Below are 14,991 nucleotides of genomic sequence, written 5' to 3' on the forward strand. Positions count from 1 at the left end.
ATACGTCATCAATTTCGTCTACTTTTTATAATCCGGTGGAACGGATCTAATTAGCGAATAATCCTTCTAAGGATTAAACTATTTATAAGTCAAATTAGTTCCAATAAATTTAAAAAAAATCAATGAAATTAATGACATATAATCAGCAATTTGGGCATCGTGCATTAAAAAAGATAAGCTTGAGGATACCGTGTGGAATTTTTAAAAAATTGGGGGACAACGTAGAAACCAAAGAAACATAAGGGTATACGTATAACGTAGAAAAACCCACAATTTTATATATGATAGAGTAATATGTAGGCAATAAAATTTTTCATGATTTTCTAAATTAGATAGTTGTTTGGTTCACATTAAGGGGTGTTCTCCTCAATTTATAAAAAAATTAAGTTTCAGATCTAGTAAGTTCAGATAAGTTAAGATAAGGTGCAATAAAATCCAATCAGCGCAATAGGTTCCAATCAGTGCCAATAAGTTTCCATTAGGTGCAATAAGTTTCAATCAGGTCTAATCAGGTCCAATAAGGTCCAAATAGTCAATGTTCAATAAACATTTGTATTATTGTCTATTATTTTATTATTCAAATTTCATATCACTATTAGCTGATTATGTTATTATTAGAATTTTAACTAAAGTACCACAATGGTTATATAGTATTATATTTGTATTATTATCTATTATTTTATCAAATATTTGATTTTCTACTAGTGCTTTATAAAATCAAAAGAAACTATATACTAGTGGTGAAAGTTATGTATAGGCAAATATATAAATAGTAAATTTTTGTTGCTAAATTAATTATCATAAGAGATAATTGATAATAATTATTTTTTTAAAAGGACGAATTTTAATAATTATTACTTCATAATATTTTTTAAGGGGTAGTATTTACGTTAGGGAGTAATATTTATGTTATTAATTGTCAATTTTTTTGTCTAACAAGGTCAAATAAGTTTCAATCAAGTCCAATAAGGTCTAACAAGTTTCAATCAGGTCCATTAAGGTTTAATAAGTTTCAACCAAGGCCAATACGGTCTAATAAGTTTCAATCAGGTCAATAAGTTAATCAGGTCCAATAAGTTCCAATTAGGTTCAATCAGGTCCAATAAGTTGAATCAGGTCCAATCAGATTTAATAAGTTCCAATAAGTTCAGTTCAGGTTCAATAAGTTCAATTTAGATAAGTTCAAATAAGTTCAGGGCTAATAAGTTGAAGATAACGCACCATAAGCGGGGAGATCGGGACAATATGAATTTATGAGAAATTGAAATTCTTACAAAAGGTGAGAATTTATTCACTTATCCCCATTTGGTCTTTCAACATTCCCACATAAATATAAATTTGTTTATGTCAACCAAACATATTAATTAATTTAATAGGAATTATAGAAGGAAAATAACTTCCTATGAACTAGAATTTCTTATAGGAATTAATTCCCATGTATACCAAATGACCATTAAGATAACCAATTATATCAATCAAAAACCGACTGTGTGTCTCAACAAATCGATTTTGTCATACAAAATCCGACATTCTGACTATATGAGAAAATGGAAAATTTGCACAAAACCACCTTAAGTTTACACTTATTTAGAAACTCCCACCTTTATGTTTTTTTTTCCCTAAATTTCCACCTAAACTTTACAAAACCTTAATAAACTTCCACCAATTAACAGATTTTGCCTTAGTGGTGGGACCCACATCAATTATTTCTTTTGTTTTCCCTCCAAAGTACCCACTTCCCCTTTTTAATACTAGAATTTTTTGCACGCGATGCGTGTTTGAATTTTTTTCAAAACAGAAACTCGATTTTCTTCGGCATAAGAGTCAAAATTTGAACATTAGATATAAGAAGTATAAATTTTTTTTGATGCAAAAATTGATTGGTTTAGTTTCTGTCACTTAAGTTTCTCACCATTTTTTATTTTTATTTTTTTTTTTTTTTTACTTTTCAAAGTTATATTCTATGAACAAAATAGAAATTTCATTGAATTTATTTATGACTTATGATATTATAATTTTTTAGTTGATTTTTGAATTAAGTATAGTACTCATAAATTGTAAAGAAAGTGGACATATTGATTTCAAGTCAATTTTTTCATAGGTTGTAGTTTGTAAGTGAATTTTTAAGCTTTTGTAAAGTTTCCTCATTTTAGTGATTTGTATAACGTAAATTATGCAATTTTATGATTTTAATTGATTTGTGAGTGATTGTTATAATTATATTTTTGGTATTTTTGTTTGAAGCCCCTTTTGATTTGTAAATGAATTTGTAGTTTAGAATGGGAAGAGGGGAAAAATAGGCATTTCAAAAGAGGACACTATTTCTCCCCCCTTATATATGATACATCGGACATGATTTTAGTTGACTTGTGAGTAGTTTTTTGAAAATTTTCCTATATCATATAAAAATTGAGTAATGTATCATATCCGATGTATAATAAGTTATTGTGAATTGGGTTCTTAAAAAAAAATAATCTTTGGTGTTGTTTGGTTGGAAGCTATTTCCCTTGGAAATAGAAATTCCTAGGAAATGCATTATGGGTGTTGTGTTTGGTTGGAGGGAAATGGGAAAAACATAGGAAATACAAATTCCAAGGGAAATAGAATTTCCCATGAAACATGGGAAATCACTCACCAACCCCCCCCTTGGTGAGTAATTTCCTAGGAAATGTAATTTCCTATGGTGTCAACCAAATAATTTTGTCTAATTCCTAGGAAATTAATAAGGGAAATAATTTCCCATGAAATGTAAATTCCCATGGGAAATTACTTCCCATGTGAACCAAACGAGGCCTTTGATTATGATTTTAGTTAGGGTAAAATTGAATTCAGTTGTGAAAGACTCAAACGCACGTGATGGTGATTTGTGAAGGACAAAATTTGGAAATAAATATCACTAATCTAGGGATTTTGTTTTGATACGCTGATTTTAGGGAGGATTTTGACTGTTAACGGTTGATTTGGGTGGAGTTAGGAGTTATTCAACATTTATTGCCACTGGTAGTTTCTCGGGTCATGTTTACTTGATTTGATATTTAGAGAATCAATGTGATTTTTTTTTACTAATTGCAACTTATTTTGATTGATTTTGACTAATTATTATTGTTGATTTTTGTGTAATTTTCTTTTATGCATATTTACTAAGTAAAATTGTTTTTATTAATTGAAATTGGTTTTTGCTAGATTAAGATTAACTTTTACGGAACATTAATTTCCAAATTGTGGTCGACTAGGGCCTAGTTTCATGCTTAACTTTTCTACTCAATTTCATGTTTATGTTGGTAAAATATTGTATAAGACCTGCACAAAAAAATACATTTAAAAATAGAAGAAGTGAGATGACTTTATAAGAACTTAATGTAGAGTACGGGGTTCTTTTTATTATAGGTGTATATTGGAGAATCTTTATAGTAAATCTGGGTGTACCATGCTCATGGTACACCCAAGGCTATTTTCGCGAAATGAGCAAAATGAGCAAATGAGCAAATTAATCAAATGATCAAATGAGTAAAATGAGCAGATAAGCAAGTATTTCTACTCATTTAAGAAAATGAACAAACTTTGTGCAAATGAGCAGTTACGAAAACGAACTAATTACAGGTGAGCAAAAAAGAAAATGAAGAAAGAGATGAAATGAATAGAAAAAAAAACTAGAGCAAGTATAAGAGTTGACTAAGCAGCAATAATCATCCAACACAAATTATGTAAATGAGCACATAATCTTCAACATTCTAAATAAGCATAGATGCTTGACTCATTTGAACATTAGAATTCAAAATTATTGCAGAATACATTTGCTCATTCATACACTGATAATTCAAAATCAGCACCCATAATTTTGTTCATGTCCTAATCATATTAAACAACCAAAAACTTCTGGTTTATGCAATACAAATAACTGAGGGGAAATGAGAAAAACAACAACAACAAAACAAGTGAGCAAAAACATAATCAGATCTGGGTCGTGGGTCTTCATCATTGTCGTGGATGGGTTGTGGGTCTCTTCAGTCGCCTCATCATCATCATCTCGAGTCCGCGTCATCATCATCTCATCATTCATCTCGCGAATTTCAGATCTCCATTGTTGTGTTTGGAAGGTTTGGAAGGAAGAGAGAGAGAAGAATTGAAAATCAGATTTTTATGGTGAGTAAGAATTGAGAGAAATGAGCAAGAAAGAAGAATTAGATTCAGATTTTTACTTTTTGCTTTTTGTCATTTATTGCCCCGAAATTACCAGCATGCCCCTCAACTTGCAATTAATTACAGAAATGCCCCCGAGTGTACCATGAGCATGGTACACCCGGGTGTACCATGAGTGGACTCGTGTATATTGTTATCATTTTTTTTCGAGATAATTAGTGAAGTATTAAGTGGCATACACCGTACGTGGATAATTAGTGAGATAAATGTCATACATGTGTGTCATATTAATGAGAAAAATGTTGTAATCAGTAACTAAAATAATATAAAAAATCCTAAAAGTTTTGAAATGATATTTTTGTGTAAATGATACGACCTCCGCTCCATAAGAATGAAACACTTTGACAATAAATATCTTTTGTTACGTATTAATAAAAAAAAATATTTTGAAACTACACGTTGACATGAATTTAACAAGGTCTCACATTACCATGTTATTATCTAGTGGTGGAAATTCATGGTGAAAGTTTGTAAAATTTGACCCTATAAATGCAAGTATTGGATTATGTTTAAATGTCTTAGATGAGCTATTTGGCTAAACCAAAAAGTAAACAGTTAAGCAAGTCTTCTTTTTTTTATAGATGCTATATATAGAAAGTGGGGAGTTTTTAAGAAAGGTAGAGAGAAAGTGGGGGACCATTAATCCATGACTTTTTGAATAAAAAACATTTGTTAAGGAAATAGTATGGGTATTTTAAATGAGAAAGTGGGGGATTACCTTTACTAGTATTTTAAAATTTTTATAGTGAAAAGTGATCCATTTATGATATGTAGCATCTATTATGATATTTTTCTTTAAGGAAAATGTGGCATATATAAAATAACATAAAAAAGTAAAAAATAGAAAATTTATCCCAATTTTAAAATAAACTTTTGTAAGTTCACTTCATATAGAATCATATAGGATTTTATGATTTTGTTTTGAAATACAAAGTTATAAGTGTGCAATTGTGCATCGAATAAATGGACAATTTTTTTTAATAAAGTTGAAGACGCGGCCTTTTTATAAGTCTTTACAAATAAATATGAGATGATTTTACTTTAAAATCTTTATAATATCATACTACATCCATAATCTTTTATGAAAAAGTCAGCACTTGGTGTCAACCATAAATAAAATAACATAAAAAAACAATCAAATCCATCTTTACCAATTTTTATTTTTAAAAGCAAATTAAAACTAAATAACACTTTCATAGCAATCTATATTTGCTTTCGCATGCGTCATATGTATATAAGAATAGTCTATATGCATGAAAAGAAACTAATCACGAGATAAATTCTACTAAAATTAATGATCATCTTACTATATCTAATAGGATTTTTTATAGGATAAATTAGAGTTCCTTAGAAGTAGAAAATCTTTTTTATAAGGTATAAGACTCAATCCTCAAACCTGTGAGATATGAGGTGATGGCTTAATGCCGAGACCACTATGCTATCACCGATTACATGTTGGTCAAGTATTTGAGTAGGAAGGATTGTTCGGGTGAGATAATATTTTGTTGGTAGATAGGGCGTGTTCGGCAACAACAGCTGTGGTGATAGTTTTTAGCTGCGAGAGTAGTTGTTAGCTGTGTTGGTAGCTGTTAGTGGTTGGTGTGTAGCTGTTAGCTGTCCAGGTAGCGGTGTAAAATATTGATGTTCGGTAAAAGAAGCTGTCAAAGTAGCTGTTTAAGAATAACTAGTTAAAAATTCAAATAAAACTTTAACATATAATTTATACACCACTAAAAGCTACCCAAAAGCTACAAATTGTAGCTTTTGACAAACACTACTAAAACACTACTTGTACCACTAAAAGCTATTTACACCACTACCTTGCCAAACACTATTATTTTTTCTAGTTAGTGTTTTGACCTAGTCAAGACACTAAAAGCTACTTAAAAAGCTTGTGTCAAACACGCCTAGAGTGTGAGACTGTATTTGGTAGATTAGAGAAAAAGCCTACAAAACCCAAAATATAAAAAAGAAGACAGGCTTGTTAGTTGTTACTTGTTATTGAGAAACCTAGTTAAGCTCTGTTTGGGCCAAGAAAACAACAATTAAAGTCAGACCCAAAATTTCCAATCTTTAAACTTCCAACAAAACAAAAACAAAGGCAGAGAGATAACATGAAAAGAAGAAGAAACAAACTTACAATTTACAAAGCAACAAGCAAAGAAGAAGAAGAGAAATTATAATTAGGAGAATGACTCAACTTCTTCTCCTCCACCAGCTTCCCTGCTTCCATTTACCATCATCAAAGTTTATTCCTTTTGGAAGATCAACGGTTGGAATTTGCACCCACAGGAGAACATTCCGTGTAGGTGAGCCACAGAGAATAAAAACCATAAAGTGTATGGCAAATCCAAGGAGAGTAGCAATGGTGGCTAAACAGATAAGGAGAGAACTTTCTGATATGTTGCTGACCGACAAAAACTTGCAGTATGCCGTCCTGCCCGAAGCTGCCCTTGGTGCTGACCGTTATCTCTCTTCTGTTACTACCATTAGCGATGTTGAAGTTTCCACTGATTTGCAGGTCTCTTCTTCTTTTTTTTTTATTCTTTTTCCTCAATTTTTCCTTCACTATGATTTATGAATTTTTGGGTTCTCTTTATGTGTGTTTGTGTGGGAATTAAGTTTGTTAATTGGGAAAGTTTATAATTTGATTAGCAGTTATTTATGATTATTCCCTATTGGGTGTGTTTGAAGGAGGTATAATTTTAGGTAGTATGCTTTGTTTCACAAGTTTGCATTGTGTAATTGAGGTTTATGTTGTTCTGTATCATATGGTATTGGTATGCTGTTCGAAGATTTAGGTTTTAATAGCTATAGTTTTTAGGAAGGATGCTTACAATTGGGGTACTAGTGTCGGACACGGGTGCTTGTTTTCGATGTATTACTCAGGTCGTCTTCTGTATCAAATATTTAATGAAGATTTCAAGGGTACATTGTAACTTTCATAAGTAAGATAAGATGAAGATTTCGAGTAACATAGTTGATGATATAATTTGTTGTATATAATTGGGTTTCTAGTGCTTGAAGAATGTCTATGGATTTGCTTTGTACTAGATTACTAGAGTCTTTTTGTGCAGTGGACGAAAATATTCAATCACATTGAGAATAGATCATAGCAACAAAGATTTCTTGGAAGAAATTTACTAGTATCTAGTTGTTTGGCACACAGTTGCACCCGGTGTTTGCGAATGTCTTCACCACATTGTTTCTCGGCCTACTTTTTTTTTTACTTCTATATCGCCATACCTGATAACTCTCGGGAGATATTTCCCATCCTGAAATATCCCCATTATCCATATAGAAAAGATTAATAAAACATCCTTCCTGCATAAGCTTCATCTTATGTAGTTGGAGTGTGAGACGACTTTGCCTTGGTTGCCACTTTTGTATGCTAGAAAATTTGCAAGAAGGAAGATATAGCTTTTGGGACCTTGCTTGGATGGGCATTCGCATAGTTAAGAGTTAAAACCCACTGCAGTATATGTTTATCCTTTCATAATAACAGTTGTATTAAAGAGATAAAATATAATTCATTCTCTCTAGGTAGGTGCATAATATGGATTGATTAGTACATCCTATGTATATGAGAATCATCGGAGGCCTTTGAGCTTTATGTTACTTGTTGGTATTATCCTATGAGAATGATATTGTTGCTCTCCTTATGTTTGAGCTCCATCATAATAATTGGTGAATAGTTTGTTTCTTGCTCATCAGCTTATCCATCAGGTCAAATGAGTTTTTCTTGTCTGAGCTTGTGAGTTGTGATACAAGGTAAGAAATGTTATTTATTTTAGTTAATCCCGGTTTTCCTTCCTTGTAGAGTTAGTGGTCAGACTTTTGGTTACAAGTGTTTTCTCTGCTGCATTGAACTTCAATCTCTGTGCTTACGAGTTATGATAAGCATGAAAGACATTTCTCAGCTACTACAATTAATGCTTGTTGTCGATTGATATACTCTCTTTACATTCTAGGTCGTCAAAGTTTATGTGTCAATTTTTGGTGATGAAAGAGGACGAGAAGTAGCCCTTTCTGGCCTAAAATCAAAGGCGAAATATGTCCGTGGTCAACTTGGAAGACGCATGAAGTTGAGGTTAACTCCTGAAATTCGGTTTATCGAAGATGAATCTCTAGAACGAGGAAGCAGGGTAAGCACTCATATGATCTAGTCATGTTCATATGTGTTATCTGCTCTGCTCCCATATGATGTGTGGGCTGGGGTTACGGAAATAAAGATGTTGATTATACATTAATGATTCTTTTTAGATACCTTCACACAGGATCTTTCTTCACTCCTGTTAGTTTCATGATACACTTTAAGATGGTTAAAATTTCGTGGTGTTGGTTCTTTTGGCAGGAAAACACAAACATAGATGAGAACTTCTAATTTTTGATTTTGACCTTTTAGGTTATTGCGATATTGGATAAGTTAAAGAATGAGAATGACAAAAAGGATGGCCAAAGTTTTGATGAAGAGGAAGAATCATCCGACATGCCTGCTGATGATGACAACTGGGGGGAGGAAGACAATGATGAAAACGTTATCTATGTCAGATAGAAGTTTCATAAGATATGGTGATGCTTCAACTTTGCTTCATTGCCACCTCAGGTTAGATCTCTCATAAAGTCCTTGTACATTATCTATGGACTCATAGGCTCTGTAATTTCCAAAATCATATTTAGAGCTACAAGGATCTTCATCGTGATTACTTCAACTTTTGCCATGCCATAATTATTCGGCCGATTAGTCTTAATTTTGATAGAAATATAGGATACAAGCTCGCTTTGATATCCTGGGCTTTTCTATTATTGACGGGTTCTTAAGGGACGCTACCATATCTTGGCACCAAGTTTATTCCAAAGGGCTGGGAGAGGGACATAAAGAATTAGGACAGCAAAAATGGACGTCTTGTTTATTATACAAGACCACTATTGAGAGGTCAAATTTCTCATTTTCATATTCGCCTTGTTTGAGTAGTAACTGAGTAAAGATGTAGAATGCCTCAAGAACTTGTCATATTTCAGTGGTAGGTTTGTGTTTAGGAAACAGAGCATTAGGCATTCAAAGGGAAATTATATTCCTTCTTGAGCCAAACATGTTCTCTGAAACACTTCATTTTTCCTGAAATTTCTTGTACAACATTGACAATTGCTCTTCCCTTCTATTGATTCATTCATTTTTGTCTGTAATTACCCTACCCTTCTCATTGTTACTTCCTAATTTTTATTTTGTGACATATGATGCAGGGTCACAATGATAGTTAACACCGTAGTTGGCTTCCCATTTACGTCTCATAGTCATGGAGTCATGGGTGAGATTTCCTGCACGAGTTGGTGGCCAGAGTTAGTGTAGTTAGCGAGAAGTTGGTTTAGAGCAACTACATGTAATATTAGAGTTGGTTGAAAGGTATGGCACTGGTTTTCTGACATCAGGCAACTGAAATTCCCACTGTACATAGAGCCCATTCATGAGTCAGGTGAAATATGGATGTATGATGCCCACTGATTTTGGCTTATAGTTTCTTCTGTCAAGCCTAATACACATTTTGAATGTGCAATATCACTTCAGTCTTCACCCTTTGTTCTTTGACGACACAGAGACTATTTGATTAATACCAAATTAGCTTATCTCGGTATTACTAGTAAAAGGTATCATAGTACCAATATAAATTTCATAATACATATGCAGGTCTCAAACCTTTTCATAGTAGAACCAATATACGACTACGAGGTTCGATGATATTCTGGTGGTACCAAAAGGATTAGTACCAATACTGTCTCAAGGTTCAAAGACAGACACTCACTATTAGTTAACAGCCCACAAAAGAAGAGGGACTTTCATCTTGATGTGTATCCAGTATCCAGTATCCAGATTAGCTAACGATTTCATGGTTTATCAGTTATCGAAATACATTGATAAGAAAAGGCTGAGGCCAAGCAAGAAGCAACAACCTTGTTTCATAGAACTCAATGCAAAACAATTAGTATTATTCAAAATTTAAGGAAGGTAAAATCATCTTGAGACGATGTTTTCAATTGAGCAACTAAATTCAATTTGTTGTCATTATGTGGATGGCCATTGAGCCACAAAAATTTGTAAATAAGAACATGCGCAACTATGAGTATTAAGGCCTACAAAAGCATCAGCGAACTGAAAAATCGACGAGCTTGTTTTATGCATCATCCTTCCGACATCTTTTAACTCACTCATTCTCAGTGACGCTCTTTAGCTTCAGCTTTCTTTTGAGAATTGGCCTTCATCTGATGAACAAGACAAGGTTAGTTGTTTTTGCAATAGTCCAGAAAGATAATAAATAAGCTTATGGCACAAGTTATCAATGAAATTTGGTGCTCAAAATCACTATCCAACCCAGATATGCAAAAACAAAATTGTATGCTTTCCATTAAGGTAGTGTTTGGGAACCGTCATTTCATTTACAATTATGGAATTGAAATTAGGAATTCTAAATTATTCATTTCAAATTCAAATTCCTTGTTTGGCAAATACCGGAATTTCCAATTCCGGAATTTCAAATTCTACTTTCTGTTTGGGAAACGTCTAAATTTCTAGGGTTTTTCTCGACAACGAATTTCCATTGCAGCAACTTCCTTGTTGCAGTCTTTGAGAGGAGAGAGAAAATGGGAGGAAAATGCCCCCATAGAAGCGTAAAACACAGAAGATACTCTCACAAACAACATCATCGTTCTAAATTTCTTGTTAAAGGAGACGATCTTGTTGTACATGTGGGATGGCCAGAAGTTCTAATAATAATAATAATAAAAGTCTAATTTGCTATCCACATTGATAACATGAAGCGAGACAAATATTCATGCTAATGATAATGCCCATTTATCATCCTGATGAATTTTTTTTGGACAATGACAATAATACCACAGCATGAACAGAGTTAATTACTCAGTACAAAGCACAAGTTAATTATCTGAAAATCAATCTGTCACCAAACCTAACCTAAATATTTGAAATAGAGAGTGGTAGAGAAAGGACGGAATCAAAATGCCCTAGAATTAGATACTTGCTCAAGTTCCTTCTAGGATTGTATATCAAAAATCACCCTGAATTGAGCACACTATTACCAAAACCACTCTTAGGTGAAAAATTCGGTAGAAATGTACAAACCAACCCCCTAAATCCCCAATTGAATACCCAAAGCCACCCATGAACATAATTAACCTAATTCTAACATATAAGTTACAACCTAGCCTGATCTAATACTATTTCTCCTCCCTTCTTCCCACAAACCCATCACAACTCATACCCCACCACCAGCTCACCTTTTCTCTGCCACAGTATAAGCTTCCTCCAAGGGAAAATGAGAGCCAATTAAATGTATAAAACTTATTGAATAATGAACAAACCCTTTGCCATTCAATTCTATTGGCAACAAATCGAATCTAAAAAGGCAAAGATTCTCTTCATCCAATTGTTCACAGTAAATCCAGATGACAATGGAAGCACAATTGGGGTAAAGCAAACACTATCCTGCCATTCTACACCTATTGTAAGAGGAGGAAATTTGAATCTGTTGTTGATTAGCAAAAAAGGGGAAAAGGAAAACATGTAATTTTCTACTACCAATTTTGAGTCACAAAAAAGAGCTAGAAACACTAAACTATAATGTATGTAGCACGGGTACTTCTTCTGACCCGTACCCATTCCTAAAGTTTCAAAGTCTTGCCGCTTTCTGTCCTCGTTCCCGTATTCGTCTCTGTGCAACCTAGACTATGTTCATGGTCCACAAACATGAGTTTCAAGAGTGTACGAGAGAATTGTAAGAAAAGCAAAGAAAATGTAATCTCCAGGTGACAAATGGAATGGTCGTGAGAAAAGTTGGGTATCTTAATCCCATTCTCCCTGGACGTGGAAAGCGATGGGTGCTTAATTGGGTTACATGAAAGTTAATTGTGGACTTGTGGTAATAGGTAGCTTTGGGTATACAATTAGCGATTCAGAGGTGGTTTCATTGATTTTTTTACACTTAGGGGTCGTTTTGGCAATAAAGTACCTTCAGTTATATTCTAGTAAACATCAAAATATGTTGATATTTTCAGTTAACTATTAGTAAAAACTACAAAAAGTGGATATTTTTATTCAGCTATTATCTATTGAAACTTTAAAAAAGCACACTGAGATGACCAACATAATCCTACGCATGATCAGTTGCTATTATATGTCAAAGCTTTGGAATTAGAAAGAAACTGAGGAAATGCAAAGTTTAAGTTATACTGTTATAGCAAAGTAAAATGATTAGAACCCCCCTCAAATCCAGCATTTTCCTGATTCCCAAAGCCAACTTAGAAATGATAAACTAGATTTAGATCATATAAAAAAACAGCGTAAACATGATAGTCTACCATTTCATTTAAGAGGAAAGTTCATATTGACAAATTTTCTTCCACAACAAGCACGAGACGAAAGCATTTAAAATTTTATAAGATAACACGCATCACATTACCAATTTGAGAGCCATGGTTTTCCATAAGATGTACAACATAATCCTAAAACCTCCGCAAATTACAGATTTCAACATGCCCAATTTTCAAACAAAAATAATAATATTAACACGATTGAAACATTTTGTCCTAGATCAATCTTACCGTCTATAAAAACCAAATCAGATCTCGTTTTGTACCACACCCCTCAACAACAGTTCATAAATTCAAATCGAAAACCTCGACAATAAACAACAAATTAGTCACAGAAAATCAAACAAAAGAAAAATAACCTTGAGAACTTTAAGCTTCATGTTGCCATAAACCACTCCAGCAGTGAACGCTGAGACACGAGCTACCTACAGTACACAATACCAAAATTACATCAAAAATGTCACAATTTCTCTCCAAAATTTGTTAAAATTGAGCAAAAAATGTCAAAAACATCTTCTAGAACTCATCAAAATTGAGCTGATAATAGATCAAGATAGTTTACCAATGCGAGGGTGCTAGTGCCACTGTAGAACTGAGGAAGTGCAGGCGCCATTTGAGCTTCTTTCGATCTTAAATTGAGAAAGAAAGAGACGATAGAAAGAAGGAGATCTTCGGAAATCGATGAGAGAGAATTTGCAGGTAAAACCCTAATTATTTTTAGAGGAATGAAATGAGAGGAAGAAGAAAGGGGTGGGTGGAAGAGACAAGAGAGAGGTTTCGCTGCTTGCTTGCGTCATGGTCCACTCTATTGGGCCTCACTTCTTACTTTTTTCGTGTCTGGGTTTTTAGACTGCTTTTCGTTTAAAGATAGCCTAGATGTTAAAGCCCATACCAAGAGATTGTATATTAGGAAGTTGTGAATGATGCGAATCGAGTTCAAATTGAATTTAGTAGCTTACTTGACTTAATAACACTTTGATTTGAGCTTTGATCTAGTCAAATTTGGGTAGTTCACAAGTTATCTTGTTTCATGAGTATATTTAAGTTAGTCGAAATGACGGATTTAGGCATTTTGCTTTTAACGGTATTGTACATAGTATTCGATGATTGTTTTTTGAGTTTTTCGCGAGTTTTCAAGTCGAATTTTAGTTGAGTAAATCTCAAGTAGTTAATTATCGTCAAGGGTCTATTTAAATTGTGATGATAAGTACTACCTTGAGGTAGTCTACCTCCTTTTATTTTTTAAAAGTCATGTGTATTATGTTGGTAAATCCACAAATGAACATCTTGTTGCCCTGGACACAAAAGCTATTCAACTAAATTCTTTTTATCAATTAGTTTTATACTCCATTCATCCCATAATACAATGCTTATTTTTTTTGCATGGGAATTAAGGAGAATGGAGGGAGTAGTAGGATTCTCCACAAAAAATATTAAATGAAGTCTTTTTTTTTCATACTTTTGTTTTGGAGCTATTTCTTTATTTTCTTTTTACTTCAAAACAAAATCAAAAAACAATAAAAGTTGTTTGAAATGGTGTAAAACAATAAATAGAGGCACACATTTTGAAAGAAAAGTATGAGTGTATTGAAAAGCTTGTGTACAAGGATAATTTAGTCTAAACAAATTGATAAGATATAAAATATGCACAATATTTAGGGCAGTCGAAAAGAAATCAAACCACTATATTGTAGAATGTAGGGTGTAGTATTTACTTAGAAAAATATATATCTTTTGGATGAGTTAAGTTTAATAGCTAATGGTTCCAATACCGTAAGGCATAAATGATATACAATTCATAACAAACAATAGTTTGTGAAATATTTCATCCATATTGATGTTCAGTTTTAGGACCTCGTATATATAGTCCAATCTTTGATTTGTTGGGTTGATTAAATGATTAATTCCTATTCTCAAATTATGTACAACAAATGCTGACAAAGTGACAACATATAATGATAGATCTGTTAAAAATAGGTCCTCATACGGAGATTATTCTATGGATACGATTGGGTGTTTGTTTGGAGAGTGACTTTAGGATACTACAAGATTCAAAATCCCAAAAATTGTCTAGATAACCTCCTCAACCGTGATTCGCATATATTTGCACACCCGCGAAATCAGATACAGGTGAATGATATTCAAGGTTTAGAAGAAATGTATCCAGGAACAAATGGAAAATACCACCTTCTTCGATAGAAGTTGATTGAGTTTTCTCTGCGATCAAAGAAACTCCAAGTAAACAAAAGCTACTTTATTGATTCGTTCATTCCTCTCAACACTACAACAGTGAGGATTGCAGCATAACAATCTCCGTTCTACCAAAAACTGTTGCAAGCGCTAGCTACCATCCAGTGAAGCATGCAAAACAGAATAGCAACATTGGGAATGGCCAAGACCTCGTACAAC

At 33.1% G+C, this 14,991-nt stretch overlaps 2 protein-coding genes across 2 annotated transcripts; one reads left to right on the plus strand and one right to left on the minus strand.

The window, feature by feature from the left end:
• The first annotated feature begins 6,285 nt into the window (after positions 1-6,285).
• Positions 6,286-9,787, plus strand: LOC104883111 (probable ribosome-binding factor A, chloroplastic). The gene is made up of 4 exons (XM_010667565.4): positions 6,286-6,721; positions 8,172-8,345; positions 8,606-8,806; positions 9,445-9,787. Exons 1-3 carry the CDS (start codon positions 6,392-6,394, stop codon positions 8,753-8,755), a joined length of 654 nt encoding a protein of 217 aa, XP_010665867.1. The 5' UTR covers positions 6,286-6,391; the 3' UTR covers positions 8,756-8,806; positions 9,445-9,787.
• Positions 9,788-10,164: 377 nt separating this feature from the next.
• LOC104883110 (hypothetical protein) lies at positions 10,165-13,336 on the minus strand. The gene is made up of 3 exons (XM_010667564.3): positions 13,145-13,336; positions 12,942-13,007; positions 10,165-10,458 (listed from the first exon to the last, which is right to left on the minus strand). Exons 1-3 carry the CDS (start codon positions 13,193-13,195, stop codon positions 10,411-10,413), a joined length of 165 nt encoding a protein of 54 aa, XP_010665866.1. The 5' UTR covers positions 13,196-13,336; the 3' UTR covers positions 10,165-10,410.
• Between the last annotated feature and the right edge of the window lie 1,655 nt (positions 13,337-14,991).

This window comes from Beta vulgaris, chromosome 9, assembly GCF_026745355.1.
Source record: "Beta vulgaris subsp. vulgaris cultivar EL10 chromosome 9, EL10.2, whole genome shotgun sequence".
Lineage (NCBI taxonomy): Eukaryota > Viridiplantae > Streptophyta > Magnoliopsida > Caryophyllales > Amaranthaceae > Beta > Beta vulgaris.